The sequence below is a fragment of the Nerophis lumbriciformis genome, linkage group LG06 (genome assembly GCF_033978685.3).
Source record: "Nerophis lumbriciformis linkage group LG06, RoL_Nlum_v2.1, whole genome shotgun sequence".
In the NCBI taxonomy this organism is placed as follows: domain Eukaryota; kingdom Metazoa; phylum Chordata; class Actinopteri; order Syngnathiformes; family Syngnathidae; genus Nerophis; species Nerophis lumbriciformis.
Genome location: NC_084553.2, coordinates 31,896,729 through 31,917,254, shown reverse-complemented (window position 1 = coordinate 31,917,254; position 20,526 = coordinate 31,896,729). Strand labels below are relative to the sequence as shown.

At 37.7% G+C, this 20,526-nt stretch overlaps 1 protein-coding gene across 5 annotated transcripts in view; it reads right to left on the bottom strand.

Moving 5' to 3' along the window:
• The window catches only part of furina (furin (paired basic amino acid cleaving enzyme) a), a 163,447-nt gene extending 143,146 nt beyond the window's left edge, over positions 1-20,301 (bottom strand). For 4 of the 5 annotated variants that reach the window (XR_009815623.2, XM_061964155.2, XM_061964157.2 and 1 more), the window contains exons 1-2: positions 20,111-20,301; positions 2,419-2,745 (exon numbers count right to left, since the gene is read on the bottom strand). Coding sequence is in view for 4 of the 5 variants with exons in the window: in XM_061964155.2 (XP_061820139.1) it covers positions 2,419-2,712 (294 nt within the window). In the remaining variant the exon portion in view is untranslated. Of the gene's footprint in view, positions 1-2,418; positions 2,746-5,278; positions 5,382-20,110 lie in introns of those variants that run through there. The other variant, XM_061964156.2, reaches the window with a different exon arrangement.
• Positions 20,302-20,526: the final 225 nt, after the last annotated feature.

Here is a 20,526-nt window from a genome sequence, read left to right as displayed (position 1 = left end):
TTTGTACATATTTTAACTGTTTGCAAATGCACAAAGTCATTGAATTTCAGTATTTTTGATTCAATATATAAAGGGTTTGTATGGTCTCTATATCCAACATTATGAATTATTCTAATTGATCTTTTTTGTAACATTGTTAGTGAATGAAGCGCACATTTGTTTTCCGATATTTCTACACAATAACTCAGATATAGTAACACTAGCGAGCAGTAGAGAATATGAAGTGATTTTTGGTCCAGAACATGTTTTGCTTTATTCATTATTGACGTGTTTCTTGCTACTTTAGGCTGTACGTTTTTTACATGTGGTTTCCAGTTCATTTTATCATCCATCATTACACCCAAATATGTGTTTTCTTTTACCCTGTCAATATCTACTCTGTCTATTTGTATTTGTCTTTCCCTTCTACTGTTACCAAATAGCATTATTTTAGTTTTACTGAGATTCAAAGATAGTCTGTTTTTGTCAAACCTCTATTTTAATTTATTAATTTCTTCTGTTTTTATTTGTATTGGCTTCTGCGTGTTTTCTCCTGAACGAAACGCAGTTGTATCGTCTGCAAATAATACTAACTTTAAGTCCTTTGTAACTTTACAAATGTCGTTTATATAAAGATTGAACAATTTTGGTCCCAGTATTGATCCTTGAGGTACGCTACAAGATATGTTCAGCTGTGTAGACATTTGTTCTCTTATCCTCACGTAATGCTTCCTGTTGGTTAAGTAGCTTCTTAACCAGTTCAAGACCAAGCCTCTGATGCCATACAGTTCTAATTTGTTTATTAAGATATTATGATTGATTGTGTCAAATGCTTTTGTTGAATCCATAAACACTGCCGCTGCGCACTGTTTACTATCTATTGCATTGGTAATCTATTCAGTTATTTCGATTAATGTCATTTATGTTGAAATGTTGGCTCTGTATCCGTAGTGGATGTCTGTATTTCATTTTATTTATGAATAAGTCCAATCTGTTGTTAAACAGTTTTTCAACAATTTTTTTAAATTGTGGAAAAAGAGAAACATGTCCATACTTTGTAAACTGGAGTTTATAAATTGGTACGACATTTGCTATTTTTATTCTGTCTGGGAATTTTGATATTAAAATGATAGGTTGCTAAAATATTTTAAAGGTTCCGAAATCTCTTCAATAAACTTTTTTATTGTTTCCATATCAATTTCGTTACAATCAGTTGAGGTCTTGGATATACATGTTTTCACAATATTGATTATTTCCTCTTTTATCACACATTCGAGGAACATCGAGTTGGGATTACTGTCTATAGTGTCATTCAAATCATCAACTGACTCAGTTACTGGAATCTTTTCCTCCAGATTTGGTCCAAATCTGGAGGACTTTTTAAAGCGTTCAACTACTTTGTTCATATTTACATTTTTTACATTTCCGTCTGAGAAGTATTTAGGGTAATCCTTCTTAGCGCCATTTTTAATAATGCTATTTAGAATGCCCCATGTTGCTCTCATATTGTTTTTGTTTCGGTCTAATAATTGACTGTAGTATTCTTTCCTATGTGTTCGTAGTATACTAGTTAGCTTGTTCTTATACGTATTGTACTTGTTTTCTGTCTATGTAGATCTTGGTATTATAAATGTTCTATATAATGTATTATTCTTGTTGCAAGCATTTTTCAGTCCTTTTGTCATCAATGGTTGATTGTTTTTCTTTTGCTTCTTACTAAGTTGTTTCAATGAACAGTGTTTGTCATAAAGCATCGTGAAAGTATTTTTTTTTTAAATTCCATATGCATCATCTACATAATTTTCACTGTATACATTGTCCCAACTTTGATCTCTCAGGTCATTCTTGAAAGATGCCATACTTTGTTCTGTGGATATTCTTCGAAATGTCTTTTTGTCATCAATGTTCCTCTTCTTCTAGTTTCCGTCATTGATTGTGAAAATAGACAGATGATCACTGATGTCGGATATTAGCAGACCTCTTGCGGTGTTAACAAAATCATGAGTAAAAATATTATCAATAAGTGCGGCGCTGTGTCCTGAGATTCTGCTTGGCCTTGTGATTTTAGGATATAAACTCAGGCTATACAATGTGTCTATAAAGTCATCTATGGACTTATGTTTGTTAGGGTTCAAAAGGTCAAAAGGTAGTTATTTATTGACTGATTTCAGGGTGGACTAGGATGGCGGAAGCGGAAATCGAACCTGGAACCCTCAAGTTGCTGGCACGGCCGCGATACCAACATAGCCACACCATCCCAACAGCTTTTAATGGATGTAAAACTGCCGTGTCGGTTATTTCGAGTTTCTTACCTTGTAAAACTGAAGTTTGACTATAAAAAACTACACTGAAAATTATAATTCATTTGATACGTTTCATGAATTTAGTACACATGCCAACCAGAAAATTCCAAAGAATTCAGAAAAAATGTTGACTTACATGTCCATAGTTTATAAAGCCGTGTTTACTGGCAATTTTTTCTGCTTCCTCCTGGCCTCCAGGTATATGGACAGCCCATGTGTTGGTGAAGACTTTCTGACTCAGCACTGGTTCCAGCCCAGAAACCAGCAAGATTAGCAGAGACCATAATACACACTCTACCAGCGTGAGCCTACGCCTCCTCGCAGAGGGAGATGGAGGTCCAACAGCCATGGGGTCTCCAGAAGCAGCAGAGTCTCGGAGCATAGCACCTCTCTGCCAGGCCAGAGCCACCCACGGTACTTGCAGGTGCATGGAGAGACAAGGAAGGGGAAAGTCACAGCTTACCTAAAGAAGAAACGAGAATGATAAGTATATGTTTGCATAGCTGACTGCAATCACACTATAGAAAGGCTTCTTCAGATAGGTGTCTAGGGCAAAATGCAGGAGGCCAAATAAACAACAGGAGTTTCATTGTTTTTTTCTAAGTTTATTACGTGGATAAACTTTTCCAATTTTGAACATCCAACTGGCAATACTGTTAAGAAGTACTGCCACAAGACAGATCAGCAACCACATCTTTAAGCATGCATTCTGAGGGCCCAGCTGGATTTTTGAGAGTTTGAAGGAAATTGAGAACAGTCAAGCCAAGATTAGAGCCAATGTTGTGGAGAGAATCCCTGCAGGCATTTAAACCTCCTTGAAAGAACACAGGAGAGTTGGAGCTTTCAAACAGAAATACTACTTGGGCTGCAGCTATCAAATACTTAAGTATTTGTGAAATGTATCATTTAGTTTATTCAATTAATCGAGTAAACGGATAGAACACACTTCATAACCAAAATGCGTATTTTAGAGAAAATAATTTAAATAAAAAATGTTCTGCTTGCCATAACCTTCATTCTTTTATTCTAATAAATGCACATCAACAACATTTAACATGTGTGCAATAATTTAAAAAAAGATTAAAACTCTCTGCTGTTCGCCCCAAAACAGATCACGGCACCCAAACACCAATGCTATGTGCAATTGATTAAAATACTGTGAGGAAAACTATGATCGCGGATTTAAAGTTCCAGGTACTCCATGTGTTTCGCTGTTTTATGAAATAAACGATTAATCAAAGCAACAGAATTACCAAAGCTTTGTTCTAATCAAATTAATCTTGGGCTTGATTCCCGGGCTCGGGGTCTTTCTGCATGGAGTTTGCATGTTTTCTCTGTGACTGCGTGGGTTCCCACCTCCAAAGACATGGGGATAGGTTGATTGTCAACACTAAATTGGCCCTAGTGTGTAAATGTTGTCTATCTGTGTTAGCCCTGAGATGAGGTGGCGACTTGTCCAGGGTGTACCTCGCCTTTAGCCCGAATGCAGCTGGGATAGACTCCAGCCCTTCGCAACCTGGAGAGGTACAAGCGGTTGAAAATGGATGGATAAATTGAAATTAATCGACCTAAATACTACAATAAACTGTTTAGCACTTAAAATGGTAAAACTTAATCGAAAAACTTGACAACTTTCTGAATGCTAAGCTATCAGTCTGAAGAAGTAGTGCCAGTCACGCACACAGGCATGTGAGCACCATTTTTTTCTGAAGAAACATGCTAGCTTTGAAGTGTATTGTGTGACAAACGGTGATGCAATATTCTGAACTGCTTCCTCCTTTATGTAGTCAAACATGTTTACCTTGTTCCACTCATCTTTTGTCACATATCAGAGCCATTCAGCAATGACACTCAGAGCTCGCCCAATAGATTTTGGGACAGGCTTTTATTGTGAAATCTTTACATATGACATGAAACGTGTCTCATGACTTCCACAGTTTTTGACACATAAAATTGTCTGGACAACTATTTATTTATGGATATGTGGAAGTACTTGCTGCTAACGTCAGCGTTCTTGGATTTAGTTTCTGGGCCTGCTCAGTTTGATATTGAAAAGGAGCTGAAACTTTTGTTCATGAATATGATCTAAATGTGCAATAATGAATAATTAAAGTTAAAGTGAGGGTTGTTTTTAACAAAGGTTAAATTGTCTATTTAATTTTATTAAGTATTGAACCATTCCATATGTATGATTATAATTATTTGAGGAGTGTTCAATTGTAAACCAAAATGGGGTGTTAATAAATTAAAGGAAACTGTGTTATTGTCTCACTAAAAGGAATGTTTTTCAGGCTTTTCTTGCCCTTGAAACAGTAAGACAATCATATCTGCTATTTGTTTATTATACTGTCACAGACTGCCTTTAGGAAGTTTCACAAAAGCCATTAAAAAAAAAAATGTCACCCTCTGACGGTGGTGAGTTTGGACAGGTTGATCGTGTAGTAAAATGTCTGAATAAAGAAGCACAACTGAGCCAATTGGACCTGTGGTAAAAATCCAAGTGGAGAAATGTTTGAAATGTTTTTTGGGGTAGGCTTGTTAATGAGAGCTCATTTGTGTTAAAAGCAAGTTGGGTTCAATTAAAGTATTGTGTATTCCGAGTACCGGTAACAGCATTGTGAAATTCAGGAGAGCAATCAATAACCCAAGCTAAAAGTCAAGGACTTTGGGCTCAATCCAGCCAAACAGACTAAAATCTACATTGGTGTATTTGTCAAGGATTGGCAAAACACAACTAAACCAAATAACATTTGAACAATTATATTATAATTTATATATATACACACAATTCGTCCAACAATGTATATAACTAAAGCAGTTAAACCAAAAAAACAGAAGCAAACTAATGTAAGAGTAACATTGTATTTTTTTAAATCAATAAACAAAGTCCTGCTAAAAAAATGTAATTGTTTTTCAAGACCATAAATCATGTTAAAAAACAACACAATAGAACTTAAAAGTAAGAAAACAAGAGAAAAATATGTGGTATGACTTACTCAACTTTGTTCTCTGATGCAGCAAGTAAACACGTTTCCAAACCTCTGCTCGAGGTTAGTATGCACTGACTCTAAATACAGATGTCTGTGACCTCACCTACAAGCTCAACCACTCAGATGCAGGGTTAAAAAAACAGAGACACTCAACGCACACACGCACACACACACACACACATTGAGGCACTGTGTGTGCAGGAACTGTTTTGCTATTCAAGAGAGACATGGGACCACCGTCATATTGCGAGTGGTCTGGAGCGGGAGCACAGTAAATGATACCACATGTCAGACAGTCAACTGAAAATCATAATTAGTCTCATTTAACTAGGATATTGCTAACCTCTTTGCAAAACATGAAAACATTTGAAATTGCATCATTGGTTGAATATTTGCATTTCAAAAGAGGTAAAAAAAAACTAAACACTAAATCATTGTATGGGTAACCAGTACAATGTGTAGGGATGTGTGACAAATTAAGTACTTTTATAGGTATTGACGGAAGACATATTTCAATACCTTAGTATAACTTGACGTCACGTCAAGTTGCAAACTCAGCACCGGCTCAAGCGTTTCAGGTTTAAAATCAGAATCAGTTTTATTGGCCAGGTAGGTATGTTTAACACACAGGGATGTGAGCACCCCTTGAGGAATAAAAATTGAGAGGAAAAAAGAGGAAAAATTCAAACAGTACCAAGTGGTTCCACGCAAACCCCAAAATAAAATTTTGAAAACAAGACTTTTCCTGCAATTGGGTGCATTTCTACACAATTTTTACCTTTAGATGTATTCTCAACTACCAACCTGTTTTGGCTGTCTTTTTGACACTTACAAGTCCCATGTAATGTACCACAGAAGTTTTAGGTTTTCTGATAGATAACTTACTAATATTATTATCATCATTGAAAATGTAATGTAAAATTCTATTACATGCATGCAAAGAACCCAGAAAATGTTTCCCATTTGGAAACTTGATCCTGTACAGTGTTTCCCACAGGACAGGTATCTATTTGTGGTGGTGTGGTCGGGGGGTGGTGGCGGCAGCGGCGATGACAAAGAAGAACGCGGAGTTGGAATATAATTACAACATTTTATGTACATATTTATATACAGATTTGAACAATTAGTGATTCACTGAAATATATTTATTAATTGTGGTTCTTACAAAAAATATATCTTATAAAATATAAAAGCTAAAATGTCTCTTAAAGCTCTGCCCCTTTAATTAGTGAATACTAAATAATTTAACTTTAGCCTACTACTACAACCATATTATTTACCAGCAACATGAAGTGAAACAGAGGCAGAGGTGTCCTGCCACAGTCAGTCAACCTCCTCCTCCTGCTGCTGCTGAACAGGTCGCACCTGTGGTCCGGACTGTAGGCCTACCTCCTCTCCAAGTCGAGCCCTTTTCGGCCGTTGAAAATATTTTTCTATACTCATCTGTGTGAAGGAGTGAACATCCAACATTATAATTTTTTACTAACGAGCAGAACCGCTCTATGTACAGTGCCGTCTAACCTTAAGCGGCAGCAGCTCAACACATGCAGGGTTCAACGTTAAGGTTTTTTTCTACTTGCCCGACTTCTCAAATCTACTTGCCCCAATATTTTTACTTGTCCTGCCTAGGTTTTTTTCTGGCTGTGTAGTGCTCATGGCTTATACTGTATCTTACTAAAATTCTTCCCGTTGACTATTTACAACACTACACAGTATTTATTATTATTATTATTATTATCTATAATTACATTTAAATGGCATTGCATACATGTAAAATTAAATGCTATTTCACATTATTTGACCAGTAGCAGTTACACCCATCTGAACAGGTCAGCCACCTGTTTAAAGCCCGATCACAGTTGAAATCTTGAAATGAAGGGCCTTTAATGGCCAAAACATTAACCTGGACAACATTTTAACAGCTGGTTGGCTCAGATTCTATTCTTTTCATTGCATTCACATGCTGCAGTGGACAGTGGACAATTTAGCTTCAGTCCATGTGTGTTTATTGACAACAGGGTTATAACCTGGACACGTTAGCTCGTCGGTATGAAAACACGTGACTGTTACTACGTGCATGAAGCAGCGTCAGGCTGCTCACCGTCAGTGAAACGCTCGGTGAAATCGCGGATTAACGTTAAATATATGACGAGCCGCGAGCGATGCAGCTATAACCTATCTACCTATATTACCCTCGTATTTTGATCCCGTCCGTCCGTCCGTCCGTCCGTCCGTCCGTCCCTCTTTTTCTTCTTCTTCTTCTTCTTCTGGCCCACCAGGTGAATTAAGTGCTATTGGCGGAGTTACAATGCATAGTAGGATACCGCCACCTACTGCACCGGAGTTGTAACTACAAGCAACATTCACAGACAGTCCCATTGCTTTTATGAGCGGTCGAGCGAGTCAAAAGCCAAAAAATCCATTTGTAGCGGACGTAATTCTTTCGTGGCGGGCCGCCACAAATAAATGAATGTGTGGGAAACACTGCTGTAGCCACGCCCCCTTGATTGATATACTTTTGTTAACAGCGAACAATTCGTCACGTCAAAAATATACCTTCTTGCTGCTTACTAATAAATACTCTAGAACTACAACTGGTTAGGAACTAAAAGCGTTCGGATTGTAATCATCCAAAAATGATTAGCAGCACAATAAACAGCCGTCAACATTATGGCTTGGAGAGCAAACAGAGGAGACAGCAAGTAAGCTAGCTAGATGGTTCGCTGACTAGTGAGCTTGTTTCGATGCTCCTGAGATCAACTCCCCGTGCTGCAACTCAGTGCACCGTTTAGGCAACAGTAACAGCGAGTAACTGAGGCTAAGGCGAGCATTCAATAAATGTTGTTAAAATCGTATTGTTATTGATATTTCATTAAAAAATTGCGAAAGTGATATTTTGACACAAAATTAATGTTTAAAATTGCAGCTTTCCACCTTTTTGCGGTCATTTCACATGCTTGAATACACAATTTGGTCAGAAAACACCAATAGGATATGTTCCATGCCAACCAACAATGAAAGGAGAAGATGGTCAAAATGCAATTACCGTAAGCTCCATATTTTAAAATATGCTAGCTCAATTGTAATTTACATAGACATGCTAAAAAATATGCATTCCAAGATTGTACATGGCAATTTTAACACCTCCAAATTTAGCAATGAAAACTACAACTAAGATGTACGTTACAATCAAACAGCTGGTGTGTAATAAATGCAATATTTACTGTATAAAGACTTTGTAGGGCACGAAAAATTTGGCACTTTCAGCTTAATGGCAAAGACTGCTTCCTTGCTACAGCAAAAAAATTGTAGTCTATGCATTACTGCCACCTAACGTCTTGGAATTGCAATTGCATGTGAAGTCTCTATATAAAACAGGACAGTATAGTACTTGCAAATGAGACACAGAAGTGTAAGACAAGATAACAACTGTTGAACAAAAAAACAATTCAAACAACTAAAAACTATTAATGTATTTTACCACACACACAATAGTAACAGAAAACGGTACCGTTGAGTAGTGGTATCGATTCCCAGGTACCTGAAAATTGGTACCGTATCGATTCAAATGTGAAAAGGTACCTATCCTTTCTAGGGTATACCCCGCCTCTCACCCGAATTCAGCTTGGATAATAACAATTATAATACAAATAATAATAATAATAATAACAATAATAATGGATTAGATATATACAGCGGCTTTCTATTAGATACTCAAAGCGCTCACAGAGAAGCGAGAACTCATCATCATTAATTTGTAGCCACAGCTTCTCTGGGGTAGACTGACGGAAGCGTGGCTGCCAGTTTGCGTCTACGGCCCCTCCGACCACCACCCATAATTCATTCACCAGTGTGAGCGGCACTGGGGGCAAGGGTGAAGTGTCCTGCCCAAGGACACAACGGCAGGGATTTGGATGGCTGGAGGGGGGTAGCAAACCTGGAACTCTCAAGTTTCTGGCATGGTCACTCTGCCCACCACGCCATGCCGCCCAAATAGGTAAGTTGGATAGGGTCCAGCTTACGCATGACCCTAATGATTAGTGCTGTGAATCTTTGGGCACCAAACGATTCGATTTGATTTGATTCGGAATCGATCCGCGATTCAAAACGATTCTCGATTCATAATCTATACATTTTTAATAACATTGGATGCCAGTTCTAAAATTAACTACATTCCTGTATGAAATAGATAAACAGCTTTGATCAATGTCTATGTTACTTCAAATAAATCTAGTTTTGTTTAATAAAATGCTTCCCAAACATTTAGTAAAGTCAAAAACAAATAAGGCAACAAGAGAAGAATCCAACACTTCTCTTTTCTAAAGTAAATCTGTACAGGAAATATGGGCATCTACATCAACTATATGATTTGCCAGAGTGGCTGGACAGGACAGATTGAAAAAAATAAAAACATTTAATCGATTAAGAATCTTTACAAATAAGTAACGCGATTAATCTGTACATTTATTTTTTTTGGACACCCCTACTAATGAGGATAATAAGTGTTATAGAAAACGAGGTGTGTGACAAAGTACCATCTCAGACCTTTTCAATCCAGTGTTTTTGTGTCAGATAAGAGAATGTATTCGACATGATTATCACTGACATCATCAAGACACCCCTAGTATTATTAGACCTAAAGTCTACAGACTTAAGTACTGTACAATGCAAAATCTGAGATGGTGGTGTAAATTATTTCCTGACCTGAAATGTAATGAGTCATTACACACCATATATCGCCATGGTTCCTGCTGAACAAGCTTTAGTAAAATAAGCTATTTTAGGAGCACTAGATCCATGACATAGCATTGACTTCTAACATAATTCTCCAAAGAAATCAATTTTTTCAGGCTATTACCAATCTAGATTATGTGTCATTAGGCCACCACATATTGAGTCATCAGGTCAAACAACATATGAACCATCCATCATTATAATCTCTAGACAGCCTCCTCCTTCTCCTCTCATTGGCCACATCATTAGATACACCAGCAAAGCCTATGGGCAAATGTTGAAGAGACAGTGCTGTGCGACACGACAAATTTACTCACAAATGCGCCTAAAAATAGACCATGGTGCTTTAAAAAAAAAAAAAAACTGTCGCACATGTGCGAAAAAGGGATTTCAACACTTTTATCGCATTTTGCTCCTAAAATAAATCCATCCAAATTTGATAAAACTAGAGTACATTTTTCACCCATCTGTATAGCATTTTTGAAAAAATGTAAACCATAACCAAATAATGTATCACTCGCGCTGTGCCGTGCAGAGAAGGGAGCTGATCTGCTCCTCCTCGCTCACACACTCAGTGGATGAAACTAGATTTTAGTTGAAGGATCTGGTCAGTAAAAGAAAATGTTTTTTTTCATCATCACTTGACACAAACTGCACTGCGCGCTTGTAACTACAAGGGTCGGAGAGAATATTGAACAACAAATCAATGATAGAAGTGACAAACTTGCCATTTAAATAATAAGTAAAGTAAAGTACCAATGATTGTCACACACACACTAGGTGTGGTGAAATTAACCTCTGCATTTGACCCAACCTCTTGTTCAGCCCCTGGGAGGTGAGGGGAGCAGTGAGCAGCAGCGGTGGCCGCGCCCGGGAATCATTTTGGTGATTTAACCCCCAATTTCAACCCTTGATGCTGAGTGCCAAGCAGGGAGGTAATGGATCCCATTTTTATAGTCTTTGGTATGACTCGGCCGGGGTTTGAACTCACGACCTACCAGTGACGTGCAGTCGGGGGAGGCAGGTGAGGCGGGGCCTCACGTGCCATCATGGAAAGAAAAAAAATGTAAAAAGAAAAAAAAATTAATTATATTGATATATGTATCCAGTGATTATACTATAAAGTTATTTTCCATTTAACTTCACCAGTTTTAGATTATTTTTATTCAAAATCGCTGAATTTTCACATTTGCCGTTCAAATACTGAGAAGAGACTTGCGGTGATCAGCAGCCAGTTGAGCCTCACCATGGATTGCGCAATGACTCGGCTAACTGCTGGCCTGCTGTGCAGTGAGACCGTATTGCTATATGAATTATATTGTACATTTCCATAGTTTAGTTAGCTGAGGTATATAATGCACAGTGTATTTTGTCAACAATTGTATGTGTGTAACGTATTTCTTGTGTTGAGCAATCATAAAACGGCTGCGAAGACGCACTGGCTGAGGCTCGCAGTAATCCCGCCTCATGGTGGTAGAGGGCGCTAGTGATCCCAGGGATCATTTTTGCGACTACTCGGCTGCAGAATAAGTGACAACAAGCAGCAACAGTTAGCGATCGTTTATTTTTTCCTCTTGCCTGGACTTTTAACATGGAGGATTACATATCTAAAATAAAACCGTTTTCTAAACTGGACTTTCAATCAAAGCAGGAGGTAATAATTAAAGGAAGATCTCCATCGAGACAGAGACTTTTAAAACTGAAGAAAGATAAGGAAGACTTCTATAAACAAATTATCGATGCTTTTGTTCAGAAGGAGCGGCGCATGGGACTTCATTTATAGGTAAAGGTAAGACCATAATAACGTTTTTTTTTAATTAAATGTGCTTTTCTGTGTGCTATAGTTTGTATGTGTTAAGTTAAAATTAAGTTAAAGTACACACTAGGTGTGGTGAAATTTGTCTTCAGCATTTGACCCATCCCCTTGATCACCCCCCGGGAGGTGAGGGGAGCAGCACCTCCCAGGGAGTAGCAGCGGCGCCGCGCCCGAGAATCATTTTTGGTGATTTAACCCCCAATTCCAACCCTTGATGCTGAGTGCCAAGCAGGGAAGAATGCTGGTATGAGCTTTTAAACATAACCCGTTAACTGCTGCCAATCAAATGGTGAATAAGATACTCTTTAGGGTTCATATGTTTGTAAATCTGACTGTGATGAAGTCAGTGCCTCACCAGCCATCAACCTCACCGCACGTCACTGCGACCTACCGATCTCAGGGCGGACACTCTAACTACAAGGCCTCTGAGAACCTGTTTGTTGACAAGAACATACAGCCATGGAAGCACATTCAATCTATTTATTAAGCAGAGGTAACACAAACCAGAGAAAGATTCAAAATAGCTGTCGTCAGAACTGACAAACTGTCGCTGTTAACTTAGCAGCTCATACGCAAGACTACTGAGTGGCTCACTGACATCACGTCACAAAGCAACAGGCACCGCCTTTTAAAAATTAACTGCATATGTCAGATATTTGAAGTTTATTTTTTTAAGTAACACATTAATTCATTTTTCTACTAATCAATTACACATATCAAAAGGTAATACCGTTAGTAGTTGAAATACATGTTTGATAAATGTTCATTACTTTTTAAAGGTAATTTTCAGAGCACAGCCTGTCACACAGCATCATAAAACAGTTGGTAGGTCGGTGTTCTTGGCTAAATTATTTGTGTGTATGTCCTACAATAATGTTTACCTATGAAAATACCATTGTTAAAGGTCAATTATTTGTATGTTGCTGCTGATGTTTAAACATGTCCTCTTAAACCAGGGCACTTTATTTAAAATGTTGATCTTTTGTGTTTTTGTGAGCTGAAGAATTTAATATATGTTTTTTTTTAAAAGATCAGAGGTTATATTCGACTTTTCTCTTATATTATTTTCAAGGCTTTTTCTTATCTCAAAACACCTCTTAAGTTGGGATCCTATTATGCAAAACCTACTTTTCTTACATGTTGGTACCTGTTTTTGTGTATTTGGGATCCCAGTCCCGAAAATTTAAAAACAAGGCATGGTGGAGATATTTAGTTACGTCAAAGAATATTTCCATTTATGGGTTAGTTCAGTGCTTCTAAAGTATTTTCTGTTACGCTACCCGTAGGAAAAAAAAAAATGTGCCCCCCCAACTCTCCCCCGTTACTATAAATAGTATAATTTGTCTATAAAATTGTTAGAACTATACATCTGCATAACATTGTAAGCTTATTAACATTTAAAAAAAGCACCACGCAGGTCTTTTCTCGTCTCTCATCGTGGTTACAGTGAAGCAAAGTGCTACATACGCTTCTACATGGTGTGGAGGGTTCACTCTCGGGCTCGGCAATATGGCTGAAAACCGTATTACGATATAAAAGTTTTATATTATTTAATATCGATAATTATTTATATTTTTTATGACCTAACAAAAATAAGGACCAGGAGAAAAATATTTTAAATGTGAACATTTTTTTTATGTAACCTTCCCATGAATAGAATTCCCTCAGCTGTAGAAGCAGAAAGGAAAGGTCAACACAACCATGGAAAACAATCAATCAATCAATCAATCAATCAATGTAAACCAAATTCTAAAATGACATTGAACACTTGACAATAACCTTTTAAAATTAAGGTGCAAAAATAAAGAATATATAAGAAATGCTTAATGGGTAAGTCTTTATTGTCATTGCACAAGTACAACGAAACGTTGCATTCAGCACAAAGAATAATAAAAAAGTGTAACTAAACTGTAATTGTTTTAGTAATTGAGTAATATTTTGATTAGTTTGATTAATCTAGTAATTGGATAAAACATATTTTATAGCCACAATGTGTATTTTGGGGAAAATAAACGATTTCTCTGCTTAACTTTTATTCTTTTTCTAATAAATGCACATCATCAACATTGAATATGCACTTTTAACATGTGCATTAATAAAAATAAATAAATGTGTGCTCTATTGCAGTGACTGTGTGGAAACTATGTCCGGGTATTTAGAGTTCCAGACACTCCATGCAGTTGTATTAATTGTATCATTCAATCTCATTAAACGATTAATCGAAGCAGCAGAACATAAATCAAAACTTTTTTTCTAATCTAAATCAATCAATTAATTTATCTTATTCAAGCCATACATGTTGTATGGCTTGAATAACCTTTTCTTTTTCCTCCTCTTTTTCAGTTTTGATTTTTGTAAAAGTGAAAATATTAGGGGTGTAATGATTGATCAATATATATCTTTCTAAAATCTAAGAAAATATCCTAGTTGGCCTTCCAAAAGATATAAATCAATATAACATCGATTTAAAAAAGTAATTAAAATATTTTATCGATACTATAAAATAAAACATTTACTTTAAGAACAGCAGACTTTATATAAAGTTGTTTTTAGCACGTTTTAGAGAATTAAGTGAAGTGAAGTGAATTATATTTATATAGCGCTTTTCTCTAGTGACTCAAAGCGCTTTTACATTGTGAAACCCAATATCTAAGTTTTTTAAACCAGTGTGGGTGGCACTGGGAGCAGGTGGGTAAAGTGTCTTGCCCAAGGACACAACGGCAGTGACCAGGTTGGCAGAAGCAGGGATCGAACCGGGAACCATCAAGTTGCCGGCACGGCCACTCTACCAACCGAGCTATACCGCCCCAGGATTAAAGATTGTAATCATTACACAAAAACATCCAAGATGGCGCTACCCAGAGGGCCACGGCATGGAGGTCTCAGAGTCAACTTTTACTTATTTTAGTCACCTTTTTGTGCAGAGCTCGGAAGAACATATTGTGAAAAAAAATGTGTATGATCGGGCAACCTTAATAAAGCTGAGAAAGCGCAGCAATTTCTTACTTTTTTGACCCAGCTATGCTGAAGTCCTTCTCGGAGATAGCACATTATGCTAACCAGACGCTCAGACCGCTGCAGACGGGGAAAAAGACGACAACAAGCCGAAACCAAAGCGTGGTAGACAAGGTTGAGCTGACCATAGACTCCGGCACATGGTTAGCAAAGGAAAGCTAAGTCTTCCGGTTATACTACTTGCAAATGTTCAGTATCTGGGGAATATGATGAATGGACTTCAACTTCAGCTCCAAGACTCGGGAGAAGGTACGGCCGCCCTCCTTAAGCAAGCATTATGCACTGACAGTAAGACAATTTTAAACTCTTGCTCTAAAAATGTGGAATATCTGACTTTGAAGTTAAGGCCATTTTATCTACCTCCGGGAACTGCTATGTATTTTTGTTAGTGTTGTGTAAATCCCCCCCTCTGCAAAGGAGGCTACACTGAAGGAAATACATGATATGATCATGATAGGCATGTAATAATCTTGGGTGATTTTTAACCACTGTAATCTACGGTAATTCCTCTACAAGAAATAACAGGAATATAGGAAATTTCACCTGCAGTGTCCATTATCCACTATTGAGTTCACAGTCACATGGGTTAAGTTGTCTGAAAATTTACTGAATCAATTTTAACTTACTGAATTGTTTCGGATCGTAACGTTTAAAAAAAACAAAACAATATCATCCCTAATAGTATCGGTAACCACAAATTCTGGATCGAATCAAATCGTTAAAACGAATCCTTACACTCCCAAAAAAGATATAAAGTTTTTAACTTGTTAAGCATGTCTAAACAAATAAAACCATGACCATTGTTAGAATATGCCACAGGCCAACAAAAACCGTCAGCGGGCCGCGGTGCACTTCAGGCAATAATCTAAACAGACATGATGCATATTTTTCTGGATGTTTGTCTATAATGACTCACTTTACAGCAGTCATTCTCACATGGTTCCAGTTCAACAAGTTGTTGGGCTCATTTGCATAATCAATGATATCATTTACAGTGAGCCGTTTTGTCTGCTTGGCTTGATATGAAAGTATTATTGTAGCAAAATTATTTGCAAACGTGTATCTCAATCTCTGCGCATGTAATCCAATTTGTTAGAGAGTAACACAACTTGTAAAAAAAAAAGTGTATCGAGGGTTCCTGCTTCTCGCAGATCATAGATACGCACGGCCAGATTGCATGCACTTCTGAATGTGCGCACAGGTTTTATTACACGCTCACAAATCTGGATGCGCACGCTCGAATATTACACGGCAGAAGTGTCGCAAAGGTCATGTCTAAGTAGTAGGGGTGTGGGAAAAATCGATTCGAATTTAAATCGCGATTCTCACGTTGTGCGATTCAGTATTGATTCTCATTTTTCAAAAATCTTTTTTTTTTTTTTTTTTTAATTAATCAATCCAACAAAACAACACACAGCAATACCATAACAATGCAATCCAATTCCAATACCAAACCCGGCCCAGCAACACTCAGAACAGCAATAAACAGAGCAATTGAGAGGAGAAACAAACACGACACAGAACAATCCAAAAGTAGTGAAACAAAAATTAATATTATCAACAACAGTATCAATATAAGTTACAATTTCAACATAGCAGTGATTAAAGATCCCTCATTGACATTATCATTAGACATTTATAAAAAAAAAATAATTAACAATAGTGTCACAGTGGCTTACACTTGCATTGCATCTCATAAGCTTGACAAAACACTGTGTCCAATATTTTCACAAAGGTAAAATAAGTCATATTTTTGGTTCATTTAATAGTTGAAACAAATTTACATTATTGCAATCAGTTGATAAAACATTGTCCTTTACAATTATAAAAGCTTTTTACAAAAATCTACTACTCTGCTTGCATGTCAGCAGACTGGGGTAGATCCTGCTGAAATCCTATGTATTGAATGAATAGAGAATCGTTTTGAATCGGAAAAATATCGTTTTTGAATTGAGAATCGCGTTGAATCAAAAAAAAAAAATCAATTTATAATCGAATCGTGACCCCAAGAATCGATACTGAATCGAATCGTGGAACACCCAAAGATTCACAGCCCTACTAAGTAGACAGCCTATCGAGGGTTCTTTCTGATTAGGGACAGACAGAAAGACAACTTAAAACACACGTACGCGGATATAAAACGCACATACGCGGATCTGAATACACACACTCTGATTGATATACAAACACACAAACTAGTACACACACACGCAAATTGAATTGCACGTGCAATAGTTGAGATACACGTTTGCAAATAATTTTGCTACAATAGCACTTCCATACTTGATGCCAAATATTAGCGGAATCAAAACTATCCACTTAGCGCAAAATAATGCAAATAAAATGACTGAATTTTGTAACAAATTGCTACAATTTGGGTTTTATCTTCAACAATGTGTGTTTTACCTGCTACATGTCTTATCGGTGTAGTTTCAGCCATAGTATTGTTTGTAGTACTTACTAATGATTGTGTTTTTATTAAAGCACAGACCAGGAGTGGCGACAATAAATCATAAAGCATTTAATAAAATGGCAGCAAAGCTTTCTATTCTATTCTAACCTAATCCTAGATTATGGCAGGCTATATGTCCATCCATCCATTTTCTACCGCTTGTCCCATTCGGGATCGTGGGGGCTGCTGGAGCCTATCTCAGTTGCATTCGGGCGGAAGGCGGGCTACACCCTGGACAAGTCGCCACCTCATCGCAGGGCCAACACGGACAGACAACATTCACACTCACATTGTCATATGTAAATTGTTCTTTTAAGTGCAACAAGAACAGCCTAAAGTGTGTAATTCCTTTAATGTTTGTTTAAGTGTTATTTGAGTAAAATAAGCGCCATATGTATCATTAAAAATTTGTTTTAAATGAATACAAAAACAGATTTTTTTTTTCTTTATTCTGAAAAGTATGGAAATACAAACCCCGTTTCCATATGAGTTGGGAAATTGTGTTAGATGTAAATACAAACGGAATACAATGATTTGCAAATCATTTTCAACCCATATTCAGTTGAATATGCTACAAAGACAACATATTTGATGTTCAAACTGATAAACATTTTTTTTTTGCAAATAATCATTAACTTTAGAATTTGATGCCAGCAACACGTGATAAAGAAGTTGAGAAAGGTGGCAATAAATACTGATAAAGTTGAGGAGTGCTCATCAAACACTTATTTGGAACATCCCATAGGTGTGCAGGCTAATTGGGAACAGGTGGGTGCCATGATTGGGTATAAAAACAGCTTCCCAAAAAATGCTCAGTCTTTCACAAGAAAGGATGGGGTGAGGTACACCCCTTTGTCCACAACTGCATGAGCAAATAGTCAAACAGTTTAAGAACAACGTTTCTCAAAGTGCAATTGCAAGAAATTTAGGGATTTCAACATCTACGGTCCATAATATCATCAAAAGGTTCAGAGAATCTGGAGAAATCACTCCATGTAAGCGGCATGGCCAGAAACCAACATTGAATGACCGTGACCTTCGATCGCTCAGACGGCACTGTATCAAAAACCGACATCAATCTCTAAAGGATATCACCACATGGGCTCAGGAACACTTCAGAAAACCACTGTTAAATACAGTTTGTCGCTACATCTGTAAGTGCAAGTTAAAGCTCTACTATGCAAAGCGAAAGCCATTTATCAACAACATCCAGAAACGCCGCCGGCTTCTCTGGGCCCGAGATCATCTAAGATGGACTGATGCAAAGTGGAAAAGTGTTCTGTGGTCTGACGAGTCCACATTTCAAATTGTTTTTGGAAATATTCGACATCGTGTCATCCGGACCAAAGGGGAAGCGAACCATCCAGACTGTTATCGACGCAAAGTTCAAAAGCCAGCATCTGTGATGGTATGGGGGTGCATTAGTGCCCAAGGCATGGGTAACTTACACATCTGTGAAAACACCATTAATGCTGAAAGGTACATACAGGTTTTGGAACAACATATGCTTCCATCTAAGCGCCGTCTTTTCATGGACGCCCCTGCTTATTTCAGCAAGACAATGCCAAGCCACATTCAGCACGTGTTACAACAGCGCGGCTTCGTAAAAAAAGAGTGCGGGTACTTTCCTGGCCTGCCTGTAGTCCAGACCTGTCTCCCATTGAAAATGTGTGGCGCATTATGAAGCGTAAAATACGACAGCGGAGACCCCGGACTGTTGAACGACTGAAGCTCTACATAAAACAAGAATGGGAAAGAATTCCACTTTCAAAGCTTCAACAATTAGTTTCCTCAGTTCCCAATCGTTTATTGAGTGTTGTTAAAAGAAAAGGTGATGTAACACAGTGGTGAACAGGCCCTTTCCCAACGACTTTGGCACGTGTTGCAGCCATGAAATTCTAAGGTAATTATTATTTGCAAAAAAAAAATAAAGTTTATGAGTTTGAACATCAAATATGTTGTCTTTGTAGTGCATTCAATTGAATATGGCTTGAAAAGGATTTGCAAATCATTGTATTCCGTTTATATTTACATCTAACACAATTTCCCAACTCATATGGAAACGGGGTTTGTATTATCTTGAAGACAGCTGGTAGTGTAACTAAGTACATTTGTTTAGAATGGATTGTAAATTGTTCTTTTAAGTACAACAAGAAAAACCTAAAGTGTTTAATGCCTTTAATGTTTATTCTAATCTTTCTAAAATTGTTAGTTGAGTTAAATAAGCACCATATGTGTCGTTAATTTTTTTTTTTTTAAATTAAGATAAAAAAATGTTTCTTTTTTTCTTTATTCTGAAAAGTATCGAAATATTGTCTTGAAGACACTGGTAGTGCAACTAAGTATGTTAGTTTAGAATGGAATGTGTCAAAGCTGTGAATTGCAATACACAGAAAAGAAGAAGCTTAACCTAAAATGGTATTTACGCCACAAAGTCCAGAACGTGTACGGTGGTGATAAACTTGACGTGCGTTTTACTTAGGTTTTTCTATTACTTTATCAAATACATGCCATTTCCTTTCTGTGCCGAAACTTACTAACATATTACACATTCCGACCGAGCGATTGTGACCGTGGCGGATCAGGGAAGCCGCGGGTCATCACCCAATCAAACCGGACACAGTCAACGTCACCTCGGCGTGTGTGAGATCTCCCCCCTCACTGACAGCCCCTCGGATCGATAAGACCACCACGTCCCGCTATGGATCGCTGTGCCCTCGCCATTAGAACCAAAGCCGATAGACCCAGTAGGAATGTAAGCAAAACAAATAGGAATGTGTGTAAGGGAGCTAACAGCAAACTTACGACGAGCTCAACTTACCAAGCTTACGTTTTACATTCTGCTCCACCCGGCTTGTTGTAGTCTCACACCGAACGCTGCTAGAACCGACGACAGCACGGAAAACAAAGCGAACATTTGATAAGGGAGAATTGCTGGTTATAAATAGTCATGATAGCCCTCTGGTGTGCCGCTGGAGAGGTCCACACAAGCCCCAGGAAATACGTCACGGCCGTGGACTGGAGCGAGGACGTTACGGAGACACCCACACGGGATGGTGCTGCGACAGCACCACCCTCTGGTCGCGGGCGGGACGACAACACGGGTCGTGAAGAGAGCCTTTGGCACTAGAGCAGTCTTTTTCAACCTTTTCTGAGCCAAGGCACATTTTTTTCATTGAAAAAATCCCGAGGCACACCACCAGCAGAAAACATTTTAAAAATAAATCTCTGCAGCCG